Below are 17,458 nucleotides of genomic sequence, written 5' to 3' on the forward strand. Positions count from 1 at the left end.
TGTGATCACGGCAAGGATGCCAAACACTGTGTGTGTGTGTGTGTGTGTAGAACACAACTGAATGTGATCACGGCAAGGATGCCAAACACTGTGTGTATGTGTGTGTGTGTGTGCCACTTTGCCCATGTGTCAGACCCTGTGCAGACGCACGCAGCCGTGTCTGCAGTGTGCCACATCTCCTTTGCATTCACAAATCACTCGCTTCCCGTTTCCGTCATGGCCGCGCCGCCAGTCCAGGAAGTCACACCTGCAAACTTATGCATATCAAAAAAGATCCAATCAGGTTCCAGGTTCCAGGCCGATTCTCTCAAGTTCAACTTCAGAAGACATCAGAGCAGATTCATCTCCAATAGCTGTCATTTTTGGTTCTTTTTCCATCTAATCATTATCAAAATTTCCCCCAAAGGGCTTTACTTACACAGCAGTTACCCATCATTCCAGTCTTAATACCTACTTATTCAGCACAGGCTGTAAAGAGCTGAAGTTATGATGGGCAGGACGGCAGCGTCTTTGTTAGATAGCAGCATCAGAGGTGCTGGAGACCGGAGCCAGCGACACAGGAACTGGGCCGATCTTACCTAACGTACTTCCTGGAGCGTCCAACAAAAGCTGTCACTGCAAAGGCTTGGTGTGTTTTTAGGACGCGAAAAGGGTACAGTCGAACCTCGATACAACGTACCCCGTTTATAACGTTTACACCAATACAACGTTCAAATTTCAATGTCCCGAATTCGCGTAATGCATTATTCCATTTGCCGGTATCGCTTAGAGCGTACACCTTTACAGCGTAAATTTCGATATAACGTATGATTTTCAGAGGAAAATAGGCAAATTGACCTTTGTTACAATGTACAGCCTCATCTTCCGAGCGTGCGCACAATTCAGAATCGGCTGTTGCCGGCCATCTACATCGCTTAGCAACGCCTAACTGTATGAACCTATCCTCACGAAGCATTCCACGCCGGCCAGACTCCTTGCATGCAGCCCCCGTTTTTTCATGGTTTTGCATGGTGTCATGGTATCGAAATTTATTTCAGCCAATTGAATCATATACAGGTGTATAATTTCGGTTTGACATTAGGTTACAGTAAGGCGATTTGAACGATAACGCAAGATCCACTGCCGGCTTATGTCAGCTGTTTATTAGTAACTGATATTAAACTAGTTTGAAGAATATAGTTCCTATTCAGAATAAGAACTATATTCTTCAAACTACACAAGCTGTATGTCATAGTGTCAACTTGAGGGGTGTTTTATAAAAGTTTTTTTACATACATTTTGTGTTCTATCATTCATTTTGAGGGACTTGGTTACAACGTACTATGGTTATAACGTACAAATTCTTAATGTCCCCCGAGGTACGTTGTAACGAAGTTCGACTGTATTTGACAGACCTCCAAATAAACAACTGGAAACAGAGGAAGGTGGTGTCCGAGGTGGAAACCCTGCACAGAGAACAGGCTCTCAAACAAGAATTAACTTCACAGGCACAACCTCCAGCAGGGTCACTGATCAGAGGAGCATCACGCGGTCATGTATGTATGTATGTATGTATGTATGTATGTATGTATTTAAAAGGGTCAAAAACATACAACGAAGTGTGAAATTGTGGAAACCAGAGATAGGACAGGAGGAGGAAGGGGGGAAACAACGATAATAAAATCAACTGAAGAAAACTAAGCAAATAATAATAATAAAATGACATTACCATTAAGTGATATCATTCAGTGAATTTGTGAACTGATTAGGTTGCATATAATACTTCCCCCTTGATGGTGGGCATGTGTTGTGCATTAACATGTGTGTCAGTGTTGGGGAAGATTAAAGCGATACATTAGCACAGTGGTGGCCAATCTTATCCGCAAAGGGCCGGTGTGTGTGCAGGTTTTTGGGGTAACCTGTAGGGTAGCTGTTCAAACCCAGGTGTGAGGACTCTTCAGCCAATCAGTCCTCTAATTAGTGATCTAATAGGGAGTTGCAGCAAATCCTGCATACAGAGTGGCCCTTTGCGGATAAGATTGCCCCCCCCCTGGCCCTTTGCGGATAAGATTGCCCACCCCTGCATTAGGAGGTACAGATGGAAGAGAGGAGAGGCAGGAACAAACAGGGAGACTGAATGCGGGGGACGGCTGTCATAAGGCCAGCCAAGGCAGGCTGGGTCCACCGTGCACCGTGTGCAGGCCAGAGGGAGAGGCATGGCTGCCCCCAAGACAGTGCCCCCGCCCCCGGCAAACTGCACCCCCAGCAAACTGCGCCTAGCACGACCTGCTACCCCTATTCTACCTGCTACCACCACCTCAGACCAGCTCGGGGGCCCATCGGAGGGCCATCACCTCAGACCAGCTCGGGGACCCATCGGAGGGCCACCACCACAGACCAGCGCGGGGGCCCATCGGAGGGCCACCACCACAGACCAGCTCGGGGGCCCATCGGAGGGCCATCACCTCAGATCACCTCAGACCAGCTCGGGGACCCATCGGAGGGCCATCACCTCAGATCACCTCAGACCAGCTCGGGGACCCATCGGAGGGCCACCACCCCAGACCAGCTCGGGGACCCATCGGAGGGCCACCACCCCAGACAAGCTCGGGGACCCATCGGAGGGCCACCACCCCAGACAAGCTCGGGGACCCATCGGAGGGCCACCACCCCAGACCAGCTCGGGGACCCATCGGAGGGCCACCACCCCAGACCAGCTCGGGGACCCATCGGAGGGCCACCACCCCAGACCAGCTCGGGGACCCATCGGAGGGCCACCACCCCAGACCAGCTCGGGGACCCATCGGAGGGCCACCACCCCAGACCAGCTCGGGGACCCATCGGAGGGCCATCACCCCAGATCAGCTCGGGGACCCATCGGAGGGCCACCACCCCAGACCAGCTCGGGGACCCATCGGAGGGCCACCACCCCAGACCAGCTCGGGGACTCATCGGAGGGCCACCACGTCAGACCAGCTCGGGGACCCATCGGAGGGCCACCACCCCAGACCAGCTCGGGGGCCCATCGGAGGGCCACCATGTCAGACAAGCTCGGGGGCCCATCGGAGGGCCACCACGACAGACCAGCTTGGGGACCCCTCCCCAGGGCACTGGAGGACAAAAGAGAGGGGAGGCAACGGAACAAACTGCAATCTTTGGAAGTGGTGAGATTAGGGGGCTGGTGAAGTCAATATTGGAAGAAAAGGGAGGCGAGAAAGGAGGGAAGAGAGAGACAGACAGAGAAAGAAGAGAGAGGATTGCAGATACATGTGATGGCTGTGGGTGATGGGAGGTGGTGCAACTGTAAACAGAGAGGAAAATAAAGGTGATGACAATAAAATAACCATAATAACAATGAGTAATACAACTGATATACCATGGAAATAAATAATAATAAAAGAAATAAGCTAAATGTGTGGCCAGTGGGCACAAAATATTTTGCTTTAACCATCAGTAAAGCTGAATTCAAAGAAAAGAAAATAAAGGAGGGAACGGAAGAAAGAAGAGAAAAAGTAGTGAAGTAGGTGCTTCACAGGTAAGTGTAGCAATGAGACATTCAATGTAAAGGTGCCAAACGAACAATGAGAGGGTGACCACAAGGTTCTGTACTGGGACCACTGCGCTTTTTCATCTGTACAAAATTCACAAAACTCATATTGCACAAAGCGGTTAAATCCGCAGATGGTACTATTAGCTGTAACCCCCAGCAGACTCTGGTACCAAGAGGAACTAATGAACATTACAGAGTGGGCAGACATTTGGCAGATGAGATCTTCACATAATATTAGCCGATCTTGAGTGATATTTTAGGCGTTTACATAGCTGCCTCCCCGGTGTCCGCATCACACCACCACGATGACACAACAAATAAGCAAACTAGATACTTGGAGATATTTGTATTCATGCAGAATTCAAGGATGTCGTGCTGGGAGCAGACAGCAGATTGGTGAGCGATCACTACCAAAAGGATGTTGCAGATTTCTTTGTGATCTCCCAGGAACGAAGAAGATGGTTCCTGGTCCCACGAGGCAGCTGTAGGAGGACTGGAAAGGATCTCTAGACTTGCTGACTAATTTACTACAGAATCAGTTTAAAAAAACACTATTACACAGAAAGAAAACAGTAATTTGAGCTGAAACTCCCCAGCACAGGTCCTCCAAACGCTGCCTGAGTCACCGTATGCTGCACTGCCCGGTCCTGCGGTCACCTGGGTACGAGGCTCACTCTGATTGGGCAGCCAGACCACGTGGGGCGGGTGGGTGCTGACAAAAGCACTGGGTGATGTGGCAGCATCCCAGGTGGGGCATCAGGGTCCGAGTGCAAGAGGAATCAAACTCTGCCTTATATAACAAATCGGAATATGATCCGGATAAACTGAACGAATGAGCTCACCGCTGAAGTTCAGCCCACCCTGGAATCACCCCCCATTCCCCATGAGTCACTACCTCCCAGACCAGTGCGGTAACATCACCACGCTCTCCTCCAGTGGTACCCACGCTTCACCCTTGCCGACATCCCATAATGCTCTCCCTCTACTGCCTCCTGGGTTCAAAAAGCCCACAGCCACTTCAAACCCCAGTTGACAGTATCGCTTTTCCTACTGCGTTTGCAGTCTGTACATTGAGCCACAAATGGTGTTTATACTGGACACTGGCTACCAATCAATGTCGAGAGCAAATAAAATATATCCATATAGACACATGCACACAAATTCTCATACTCCAACACACTTACACACTCCAATTCGCACACACTCATACTGAAGCACACTCAAAACACAAACTCACTCACACCAATTCTCATACTCAAACACACTCACTCAATCTCACTCACACACACACACAGTAAAGCTGAAGTCTTCCTCTTATGAAACAAAAATGCATGGCAATATATTGGAAAATATAATGCAATATATTAAATAATACATTTCCAGCAGCACTGCGCCACATTTTACATAAAAAGCCCCTCACCAGGGTAAGTGAGGAGCATTTTATATAGGTTTATTTTCATAGAAAATATTGCACAGGAATCTGTACCAATTCAGTGAAATTTTTACAGGAAAAAAAAATCTAATTGAATGAAACACTGAATAACAGGATAAGACTTTGAAATCCTTTTAATGGAAAATACTGCAGGCTGTATATCTTGATAAAAATGTGTACGTCGTTCCTCTGCTTTTTTCTGCCAATATAAAGATAAAACATCTCACAATTACATGAAAAGATAGCATTTAACCGAGGAGCTTGTGGCGAGGACACTTTCAGCCTATCAGAGCACAGAATCCAATAACAGGTTTCAAAAAGAAAGAAAAAAGGAAATTCTACATGTATTTTAAAAAGCCCATAATGGAGGAGCCATTTCAGGAAAAGCGCCTGCTCTCAGCGAGGACACATGAGACCACTTACGTGAGCGATTACAGCTACGCTGACATTTCGGGACGATCTGATTACATCACATTTCTGGGCACACCTGGTAAGTGGGAGACATCTGAGGAGAGCTCGAGGTCCACAAGAGGAACGAGCAGGACCTTCTGGCAGCTGAGGTTTAGCAAACTCAAGGGTATAAAAAACACATTATTCTGGCTGGTTGCTGAGGTCATGTGACAAAAACATCAAACTTAGTTCTCATTTCTAGAAGTGCTGAGATTCCATTGACGGCAGCTTTCTTTAGTGAATAATCTGCGAAACTTGCGGGTGCGTGTCCGCCAAACCAAGCCACACACATTAACGGACACTAAAACACAGATGTAAATACTCTAGGGTATCTAGATGATTAATTCTCCTCCATTTAAGTTGAATTACAAACTGAAAAACTGTGTCATTGCTGAGCTTTAGATAATGGACACCATCTTTTTGGCACTATAAGGACGTTACTCACGCTCACAATTCGATAAGCAGAATAGTAGAATGCTTAAAATATTGAGAGGTATACCATGATGCCCAAAAGTTCTGTATGAATGCAGCGTTTCCTTGTGCTTATTAAATTTGGTTAGTGGAGCATTTTTTTGGGGGGGTAAATATAATTCTTCAAATTCTTTTAATTTAACGACTTAGATTTCGATTTAGTTTTACTTTATGATAACAACACTGGTCCCAACAAGCCCAATACGCACCAACATACACACCGGCAGCGTCAGGCAACGCGGAATAAGCCCAGATTTTAGCCTAAACATTTTCTCACTTATTCAATAATTTTTCCTAAGGTAGCAGGCAGACAACTTCATGGCTTTAATAATGAGTATTTAGCAGCCACAAGGACAGAAGATATTAAAGAGCTGTCCGTACTAATGGTAATTTAATAAACATGAATAGACAACAAAGTGGTTTTGGCTACTCTGGGGGACCGTCGTCCAGAATAGTGCACGTGCATAGCGCTCGTGCCGTGCGGCACGCCACCGAAACTTCGTAAAGCGTATATCACAGAACAAAAGGTGGTTTAATCTGAACTATTCTAATAATTTCATAGTAATATTGAAGCAAAACATTTGTTATAATGAATTAGAAATTAAAGAGGTAATTTCATTCAAATAATTTTGAAAACGATGCATGGATTTAAAATATTGATGTTGAGGCATTTTCAGCGTCGATGTCAATTCACAACTTCAGTTTAGGGAAGCATCTGGTTACCTGGAGTCTCTCTCTCTCATTCTCATCTGATGACCCACAGCGTTCACGCCCATCACTGGAACTTCAGTGAAACATCTGAGTGTGACGCATAAAAATTAAACAACCACTTCATCCAAAGAAGATGCACAAGTCTAAATTCTGCTCACACGTATCTTTCTGAACATGAGTTTGATCATTTCGAACATGGATGGAAATGCTGCCTCTTTCATTGTGTCTTATGACAACAGGGGAGGCGCAGTGCCTTGTTCTGATGCTGGTCTGTGTGTCGATACAGGGAGAGCAGATATGCCACAGGTGTTTGCCAGTGGGAAAACAGCAGCGTCCTTCCCCAGTAAGCCTGCTAGTATCTATTTTCAGGGACAGCTGTGGGCTCACGGCCATCCAGAGAATCAGATGCAACCTAAACTTTTGCAGAGAAAAACAAAAAAAATGTTCTATGCTAACCAGCTGATTGAGGTCTAGATATTAGATTTCGTGGTAAACTTCAGTAAATGTTTCAACCTAACAGTTTTAAAAGTTGGTCCTGATAAGTTACATACCAATATTTCTTTTTGCAAAATATATTTTATTCTTCTAAAGTAAATAAGCACTTGATTACAACTCCATAACCTACGTAATGAGTGAAGCCATTTCTTGTTCACTGATTTCCAGGGAGTGACTTTTTCTTACATCTGACAAAATGTCCAGCCAATTGCCAAACAGAGCTGGTCACATGGGACGAAGATGACCATTCAGTCGCAGAATGTCGGAGCCACCAGTGTACCCCCCAGTCTTCTGAATGAACGAAAGTTACATTCATAAAACACTTTACAGAACCAATGGGGAGCCACTTCAACCTCCACCACCATGCAGCCCCCACCTGGATGATGTGACGGCAGCCATTCTGCACCAGTACGCTCACCACACAGTAGCCAAGATGGTGAAGGGGCAGGAGAGAATTTTACCAGTTAGATATAGGGAAGCCAGACTTCATAGGGCCACCACTGCACTGGGGCATTGGGATCCACACAGACCACAGGATGGGCTCCCCTGCTGGCCACAGTGTCCCTGTCACTGCACTGGGGCATTGGGATCCACACAGACCACAGGATGGACTAACCTGCTGGCCACAGTATCCCTGTCACTGCACTGGGGCATTGGGATCCACACAGACCACAGGATGGGCTCCCCTGCTGTCCACAGTGTCCCTGTCACTGCACTGGGGCATTGGGATCCACACAGACCACAGGATGGGCTAACCTGCTGGCCACAGTGTCCCTGTCACTGCACTGGGGCATTGGGATCCACACAGACCAGAGGATGGGCTCCCCTGCTGGCCACAGTGTCCCTGTCACTGCACTGGGGCATTGGGATCCACACAGACCACAGGATGGGCTAACCTGCTGGCCACAGTGTCCCTGTCACTGCACTGGGGCATTGGGATCCACACAGACCAGAGGATGGGCTCCCCTGCTGGCCACAGTGTCCCTGTCACTGCACTGGGGCATTGGGATCCACACAGACCACAGGATGGGCTAACCTGCTGGCCACAGTGTCCCTGTCACTGCACTGGGGCATTGGGATCCACACAGACCACAGGATGGGCTCCCCTGCTGTCCACAGTGTCCCTGTCACTGCACTGGGGCATTGGGATCCACACAGACCACAGGATGGGCTCCCCTGCTGGCCACAGTGTCCCTGTCACTGCACTGGGGCATTGGGATCCACACAGACCACAGGATGGGCTCCCCTGCTGGCCACAGTGTCCCTGTCACTGCACTGGGGCATTGGGATCCACACAGACCACAGGATGGGCTAACCTGCTGGCCACAGTGTCCCTGTCACTGCACTGGGGCATTGGGATCCACACAGACCACAGGATGGGCTAACCTGCTGGCCACAGTGTCCCTGTCACTGCACTGGGGCATTGGGATCCACACAGACCAGAGGATGGGCTCCCCTGCTGGCCACAGTGTCCCTGTCACTGCACTGGGGCATTGGGATCCACACAGACCACAGGATGGGCTAACCTGCTGGCCACAGTGTCCCTGTCACTGCACTGGGGCATTGGGATCCACACAGACCACAGGATGGGCTCCCCTGCTGTCCACAGTGTCCCTGTCACTGCACTGGGGCATTGGGATCCACACAGACCACAGGATGGGCTCCCCTGCTGGCCACAGTGTCCCTGTCACTGCACTGGGGCATTGGGATCCACACAGACCACAGGATGGGCTCCCCTGCTGGCCACAGTGTCCCTGTCACTGCACTGGGGCATTGGGATCCACACAGACCACAGGATGGGCTAACCTGCTGGCCACAGTGTCCCTGTCACTGCACTGGGGCATTGGGATCCACACAGACCACAGGATGGGCTCCCCTGCTGTCCACAGTGTCCCTGTCACTGCACTGGGGCATTGGGATCCACACAGACCACAGGATGGGCTCCCCTGCTGGCCACAGTGTCCCTGTCACTGCACTGGGGCATTGGGATCCACACAGACCACAGGATGGGCTCCCCTGCTGGCCACAGTGTCCCTTTCACTGCACTGGGGCATTGGGATCCACACAGACCACAGGATGGGCTAACCTGCTGGCCACAGTGTCCCTGTCACTGCACTGGGGCATTGGGATCCACACAGACCACAGGATGGGCTCCCCTGCTGGCCACAGTGTCCCTGTCACTGCACTGGGGCATTGGGATCCACAAAGACCACAGGATGGGCTCCCCTGCTGTCCACAGTGTCCCTGTCACTGCACTGGGGCATTGGGATCCACACAGACCACAGGATGGGCTAACCTGCTGGCCACAGTGTCCCTGTCACTGCACTGGGGCATTGGGATCCACACAGACCACAGGATGGGCTCCCCTGCTGGCCACACTGTCCCTGTCACTGCACTGGGATCCACACAGACCACAGGATGGGCTCCCTTGCTGGCCACACCAACTCCTTCCAGTGGCAGCCCAGCTTTCCTAGCTGGTCGCTGGTCAGACCCAAAGCTGCTTAGCTTCAGAAGGATTACCTAGTCTGACCTGCAGGTGGCATGGCTGCAACATCACTCTTATTCTGTACTGCCAGTCACTAACAGGTGCCCATTAGTAACTTTACCTCAATGTCTCTCTTCATGGTCCTGGGGGACCCCAAGACATGGTATCAGAGGCGGCAAGGGACCTACTGCAAAATTTACCAAGAGAACCACCAGTGGCAAATTTTACAGTGACCCTTTGGATAGCAGATGATCACGCAAAATTCAAAACAATTTACCAATGACTGGCCCTTCTCCGGGTGGGCAGATCTTACCAAGGGGGCCCCCAGCTCTCTCTACTCCCCCTGCTGTGACACCCATCCTCCACTCCTGCCCAGACAGTCCACATTTTTGCTTTCTCCCAGCTCCCAGCCAACTGAGAACACTGAACACCTGTACAGGTGCATTGAGAACTGGGAGGGAGCAAAAATGGACTGTTTGGGGTCCCAGAGGAGCGGGCTGAGAAAAATTGCTTCACCGGGTCTGTTTACGGTAAACCAGGCCGTGATGGACAGTACATACCATAACTAGAATCTATTCACACCCAGGATGAAGAGGGAGGTAGGGAAATCGGGGCGTCTGGGACAGCCAGCTCCCGTCCCCCCCTCGCCAGTCCCAGAATTGAGCCTCCTGATCTGCGGACCTTGTAGAACACCCAGAGACCCTCAGGGACGGCAGTTTGACAACCGAGTCACGGCGCAGTGCAGCAGGTGGTCGCTTCATCACCACGACGATGCCATTCCCAGTCAGTGGCTCTGGAGGAATTAAAGGAACTTAAAAGGGGGAAAAAAAAAAAAAAAAAAAAAACCTGAACTTTCACAAAACTAAAAATGAAAAATCACCCCCAAGACATGAAGCTGAACCGGTTGCTGAAAAGCTCCTTTTTGCACTTAGGCTGATTTATATAACGATTACAGAGGAAACAAACTCAATCAGGCAGAGAGAAATTACCAGGATCGTTTTTTCAGGCCATAAAGATTGATCGTTCATCTTTTAAGTTATTCTCAGCCTTGGAATCATACTCCTGGCAATTTTGATTATGAGGGTTGATTTTTAGGTCTATTTATGTGAGAATAAGGTTCGGGGGGGGGGGGGGGGGTCGCCAATCTGGACTTCAATCTTCACTTCACTCCTTTCATCTCACTTTTGACATTAACCCCACACCAGGCTGGAGACCCGGGTCACTGCTGGGGGCTCCGAGTTGTTTTTAGCCCCACTGCAAGCTAAGACAATGAATTTTGCGCTGATTTAATGGTTCTCTGCCATCATTAACCAAGAACTGCCACAGGGTTCTGTTCACCAGGACAGACAAAATCAGATCTTCAGTGTTTCTGTGGTGTCAACAGCACGGAGGTAGGAAGGGCTTGACGGCCATACAGGGAACCAGAGAGGAACACCTGCCCTGGTAAAGCCTGCAGAGATATCACCTGGGTAAATACACACCACAGGCGCACACACACACACACACACACACACACACAAAGGCACAGAGAGACACAGGTACACACACACACACAAAGGCACAGAGAGACACAGGTACACACACACACACAAAGGCACAGAGAGACACAGGTACACACACACACACAAAGGCACAGAGAGACACAGGTACACACACACACACAAAGGCACAGAGAGACACAGGTACACACACACACACACAAAGGCACAGAGAGACACAGGTACACACACACACACACAAAGGCACAGAGAGACACAGGTACACACACACACACACAAAGGCACAGAGAGACACAGGTACACACACACACACAAAGGCACAGAGAGACACAGGTACACACACACACACACACAAAGGCACAGAGAGACACAGGTACACACACACACACACACAAAGGCACAGAGAGACACAGGTACACACACACACACACACACACACAAAGACAAACAGAGAGAGACATACAGACATACAGACACACACACACACGCACCCACACACACGCGCACACACACACGCGCACACACATACATACATACATACATACATACATACAGAAAGACAGACACAGACACACGGAACCAGCCTAATCAGGAACTCGCTGTAGTGGATTAGAGTTAAATCTCTACCACCTGGGGTCAGCAGCATCTCCTGAACCACCGAGCCTGCAGAGCAATTACACAGAAAGCATCAACTCCGCCGCGGCCAGCTGAACCCCTCGCAAGCCCCCCAGGGTGATCAAAGAGCTCCCCGCAGCGCCTGGCCCACCTGCTGCTCAGTCTCACCTGCCGGAACCTCTGAACTCGGCTCTGGTTACCGAAAGCACAGCTGACTCTACATAGAATAAGCTCATATTACCTGGAGTTTCCTTCGGCCGACGTACAGCTTACAAACACAGCGGCCATCAGCCCCTACAGGTGAGGATCCGAGGGCAGCGTCAGACGGAGCAACTGGGGGCAGGTGCCTTGCTGAAGGACCCAACGGCGAGATCATTTTGTCAACAACAGGATTTGAACCCACAACCTTCTGATCATGGATTAAGAGTCGTGACCCAAAGAGCAACTTCTATCAATAGGGTTTGTGTAACAAGTAACTCCACTCATTTAAACTACCTCTGTAATAGCAACTTAATAATCAGGGACGCAAGTATGCATTCACCTTTAAAAACAATACGTGCGACAATCGATTGAGATAACAGTGTAAATGCGTACTCGTTTTATGTGCATTTGCGCTAATATGAAAACAAAATATAATGCATTTTAATCTTTGTATGCTAACTCTGCTTCATTTGCGGTATACGGGTTAAAATGCAAGGTATTGTCTTGTCACAGCAGCGCAAATGCACATAAGGATGCATTTGCGCTTTTACAAACAATCGATTGTGGCACGTATCGTTCTTAAAGGTGAATGCGTACTTGCATATCAGTTATGTCCATCCCTGTCAATAATCCTACACTGACACCATCAACGTGCAGTTTAATATCGCGTGACGGCCAGGCCACTGGGCACAGACTGTAGCGTACCTCTCGTACTGTACATGTATCCCAGCGCCGGTCTCTGGTTATGCAACACCATGTCGCTCCATAGCACAAGGAGGCTGCCTGTTTTACAGTCAGTCATATGTAATGATCTGTGTCTTTCTGAGGATCCTCCAGCCCACAGGGGGGCGCCGTCTTGTGACTTTATCGAAGATAAGCAAAAATTACATGGAAGATGGGGCAGTGGTGATTGGGGGGTGGGGGGGTGCTGTATTTTTTCCCCACAGGATTATATCACATCATAACGACTCCAAGAAGCGTCCGCCCAATGATACCACCTGCAATTTGTTTCTCTAGACGAGCAATGACTTCCAGTATACCAAACCAGCAACTTACGGGCAGTGCCAGCAAGGGCTGCCCCCTAGTGGGAAATTCTGGCAGAGCGCACATTGATGGGTAGCTATAGCAATAAAACAGACTCGCTGGAGATCCTGAGTCCCACTGGAATGAAGACAGGAAATGCAGAAACAAAGGTTTAATGGAAGAGCACATCGGACTCAGGAGACCCAGATAGATAACAGTGTGAAGGACGAACAAAGTGAGAGAACATTTAAATAGTTTTATCTACCTCTGTGGCAAGTTATCGGCTTTACAGTTTAGGGAGGAAAGGAATGGTGGAGGAGAGAGCGATCGCACATAGCGGTGCGTTTCTCTGATAAGCAAAGGCCATCATCCCATCGCCCTAAACCTGCTGAACGGCCCGAACGCCATCACTTATCTGGGCTTTGGGGACACGCCGCTCACCGCAAATAATCTGAAATCCGCAGGGGTCACCAAGCTGAACAGACAAATCGACAGAAAGACGACATAAACACTGACGTTACCACCTCCCGCGTTCGATTCTGAGAGGCGCATGAGAGCGAAAGTAGCCGCTGCAGTGTACGGCTAAGCGGCATGAGCTCGGGGTCAGGGGGGTCAGCAGATATGGGCACGAGGACGGGCCGTGATCTTTGTCAGCCCTCTGCAACATCCACGGCTAAGAATATCACACGTCGTCCTTAATTAAAGGCAAACCCCCCCGCGCTGTGTTTTTTTCTGGAACAGGTAACGTTGAGAAAGGACCTTGAGTGTTTTAAAGGTCAGACCATCGCGAGACGGTACACACTGCTGCGAGCCGCCCGCCATGGGAACACACCGTCCTCCGGACACGCAGAGAGAGAAAAGGCGCGCCGTTTACTCACTGCTGACGTAACAGCGCCATGACACCCCTGCTGAGGGACACGCAGAACAGGGGACAGCACAATCCTCCACTGGACGTCCAGCCCCATTCATCTGAAGACGAGAAAACTGACTGATTGATAGATAAAAATGCTAAAAACGACACAACGATGACCCACATTCATGGAGTAATGCCTATGAAAGGGTAACTCCAAGGAACACCTTGATGATACGTCAAGTCAACCTCTAAAGAACTTCAGTGGCTTCCTCTCAGTTCTAGGTACTCCAGATCTGTCACAACGTTGCTGGCAAAAATCAGGTAGCAGAAAGAACCTTTGCTTAGTAGTTGGCACAGCCCTCAAAGGTGAGATGTCATTGGTCAGGGCCTTTGAGGACCATCAGGATTACAGAATGCTATTGGTCAGGGCCTTTGAGGACCATCAGGATTACAGAATGCTATTGGTCATGGCCTTTGAAGATCGTTAGGGTTACAGAATGCTATTGGTCAGGGCCTTTGAAGATTGTTAGGGTTACAGAATGCTATTGGTCAGGGCCTTTGAAGATTGTTAGGGTTACAGAATGCTATTGGTCATGGCCTTTGAAGATCGTCAGGATTACAGAATGCTATTGGTCATGGCCTTTGAAGATCGTCAGGATTACAGAATGCTATTGGTCATGGCCTTTGAAGATCGTCAGGATTACAGAATGCTATTGGTCATGGCCTTTGAAGATCGTTAGGGTTACAGAATGCTATTGGTCATGGCCTTTGAAGATCGTTAGGGTTACAGAATGCTATTGGTCATGGCCTTTGAAGATCGTTAGGGTTACAGAATGCTATTGGTCATGGCCTTTGAAGATCGTTAGGGTTACAGAATGCTATTGGTCATGGCCTTTGAAGATCGTTAGGGTTACAGAATGCTATTGGTCATGGCCTTTGAAGATCGTCAGGGTTACAGAATGCTATTGGTCATGGCCTTTGAAGATCGTTAGGGTTACAGAATGCTATTGGTCATGGCCTTTGAAGATCGTTAGGGTTACAGAATGCTATTGGTCATGGCCTTTGAAGATCGTTAGGGTTACAGAATGCTATTGGTCATGGCCTTTGAAGATCGTTAGGGTTACAGAATGCTACTGGTCATGGCCATTGAAGGTCGTTAGGGTTACAGAATGCTATTGGTCAGGGACTTTGAAGATCGTTAGGGTTACAGAATGCTATTGGTCAGGGCCTTTGAAGATTGTTAGGGTTAGGGCAGGACATGCAAGGACTGTTACAAGGAGCTACTCCAGGGCTCACGGAGCAAAGCCTGCTAGGGCAGTGCTTGAAAGCAGGTCCTTGCCATTCACAGCACCAGCCAGGCTCTCCTCAAATATACTTCTGATGGAAGTCGCTAAAGGCCACACCTCACATAAGGCATGTGGGCTTTGGACCACACATTGCTGCATTTCTGCTGCAGAGTATAACGTGCTAAGGATAGGGAGAAGTATCGCTAGCCTAGCCTGAGGGGGGCAGAGAGAGCAGGGCCCAGCCGCTTGTTTTCGCTCAGAGACGCTGTCTGTGGTAAAATGGGAGCTCAGCCGGGGAGGGGGGAGGGGGGGGGGGGCACGAGGAGATCCAACCACCTTTCCCAGGGCAACCTACCCCCCCACCCCAGCAGTCTCTTTACTGTAGACAGACAGTCTGAGGTCTGGAACATGCATTTGCTGATCCGTGTATGTAGGATGCATTGGCACTAAGGAGTAGCGCTGCTTAGGGAAGACCACCCACAGGGAAACACATGAACTGTTGGGCCCCCTACCACCACACAGGCCTGCACTGCCCCACCACACAGGCCTGCACTGCCCCACCACACAGGCCTGCACTGCCCCACCACACAGGCCTGCACTGCCCCACCACACAGGCCTGCACTGCCCCACCACACAGGCCTGCCGTGTGATGTATGTGATGTGTCTTCCTCGCCATGCCAGCAGGAACACCACAAGCGAGTAGCGAAAGCATCAACAAGCCTTCGTGCGCACATCCGAAGCTCCCCAACTGGACCCAGGCACCCCCCACGACAGGATACCATGCCACTCACCACGTTCCAGAACAGAGGATTGAAAATGATGATGAGGACGGCACCCCAGAATCGGCTGTCTGAGAGGTCCACGAATTGGAGCACGTGTACCATTGCTGAGATGTCAATCTAAAAAAAAAAAGAAGAAAGAGAGAGCGAGACAAAGAGAGAGAAAGAGAGAGAGCGATCGACATTTACACTATATTATATACATATTTAACAGATGCATTTATCCTATGTGACACACAAAGCAGTATCAGCCAGTCCCTGGAATTTACAGGGTTAAGGGCCTTACTCAGGGGCCAATGGGGGACATGTGACAAGTAAATAGCGTGAGAGAGAGAGAGAGAGAGAGAGAGAGCGCAAATACGCAAAAGTGCAAAGGGCACCATAGTGGACAGATCAAAAGAAATGCCGTTCCATCGCCTTCAGCTTCGAACCTGCAACCTTTCTGTCCATTTCCCCCCGTAACGCCACCTAGTGTTAACTTCAGGCTGCTGGCTGCCCTATGCTCTCAGGCTAAGCGCTAAGACAGCAAACCTCGGCAAAGGGACAGAGGCTATGCCGCTCATTTCTGCACGTCAGCTTCCCATCACATTTCCAAACTGCTGCTGCTTCGTGGTGGTTAGATAACAGAGGACAGTGACGCATCCACACCTACAACACAGCTCAGAAACAAGGCTTCCTTTCAAAGTCTCTCGGCCTGGATACTGTTTATGAAACGCCAGAATGGGTCCAAGTGTGTTCATAGCTCTGAGGTACAGGAGAGGTCATTAGCACACAAAAACTGCAAGGAAATTTTAAAACCCTCACATATAACTGCAGTCTTTGTTTTCTGAAAGTGTCTTGTTTTGAGCCACACTTGATTAACCCAAATCTTGAGCAGTTCCAAGCCTCAGCCTCACTCATTAACCCTTTAGTTTGCATTACCTGTCCACACGATGTGCAAGATGCCAACTTCAAACAGACTAATCGCTACCTGTACCGTTGCCATAGTTTCGGGCTCTAGAATCAGACATCCTTCAGAAGTTTCAACATTTAAGTCCTTAAATATTCTCTCTGCATTTCCAAAAGCTCAGTAAATCCCCAGCCCCCGGTCTTAAAAAGGCTTACATAGATATCCATGGAATCAAATGCATATCAGTTATCTTCATGGCAAAACATGGTCAAAATTGAGAGGAAGTAAAGCGTAGGTGTGTATAAATTGCTGAATTTGCTTGCGCGATAAGAATGGCACCCGCCAGCTAGTCAAATTGCATAATGCATCATAATAAAATGCCAAATTTCACAGTCCACTGACACCAAACAATAGGAATCCCATCATCCATCAACTCTCAACGACCTCTTTCTGAAATAATGTCCATACATTATCTGTCAGGGTCGTCTTTATTTGCCTTTTTTGGAAATGCTTGCCTACTTCTGCAAGAGTTAGTCACACTTCATTGTTCACGTGGTACAAATCGATTTCCACAGTAAATCTCGTTAACTGTTAAACCCACAGGCATGAGCTCCTCCGTGGCTTGGAACAGAGCGCACGATTCAACCCCTCTTATTCCTCCAACAGATTCTCTTTTACCGGCATTTAACAGTTAAACACGGCTACAACTGGACTGAACGTCACCATTGCAAACACTGGGA

The 17,458-nt window shown here is 49.0% G+C and overlaps 1 protein-coding gene across 11 annotated transcripts in view; it reads right to left on the bottom strand.

Moving 5' to 3' along the window:
• The window catches only part of pemt (phosphatidylethanolamine N-methyltransferase), a 56,335-nt gene that overhangs the window by 27,514 nt on the left and 11,363 nt on the right, over window positions 1-17,458 (bottom strand). For 8 of the 11 annotated variants that reach the window (XM_072711949.1, XM_072711952.1, XM_072711951.1 and 5 more), the window contains one exon: window positions 15,842-15,949. The exons of 1 other annotated variant lie outside the window; for it this stretch is intronic. In XM_072711949.1, the coding sequence (XP_072568050.1) occupies window positions 15,842-15,949 (108 nt within the window). Of the gene's footprint in view, window positions 1-15,841; window positions 15,950-17,186; window positions 17,207-17,319; window positions 17,448-17,458 lie in introns of those variants that run through there. 2 more of the 11 variants (XM_023844442.2, XM_023844447.2) reach the window with 2 other exon arrangements.

The sequence above is a fragment of the Paramormyrops kingsleyae genome, chromosome 5, assembly GCF_048594095.1.
Source record: "Paramormyrops kingsleyae isolate MSU_618 chromosome 5, PKINGS_0.4, whole genome shotgun sequence".
Lineage (NCBI taxonomy): Eukaryota > Metazoa > Chordata > Actinopteri > Osteoglossiformes > Mormyridae > Paramormyrops > Paramormyrops kingsleyae.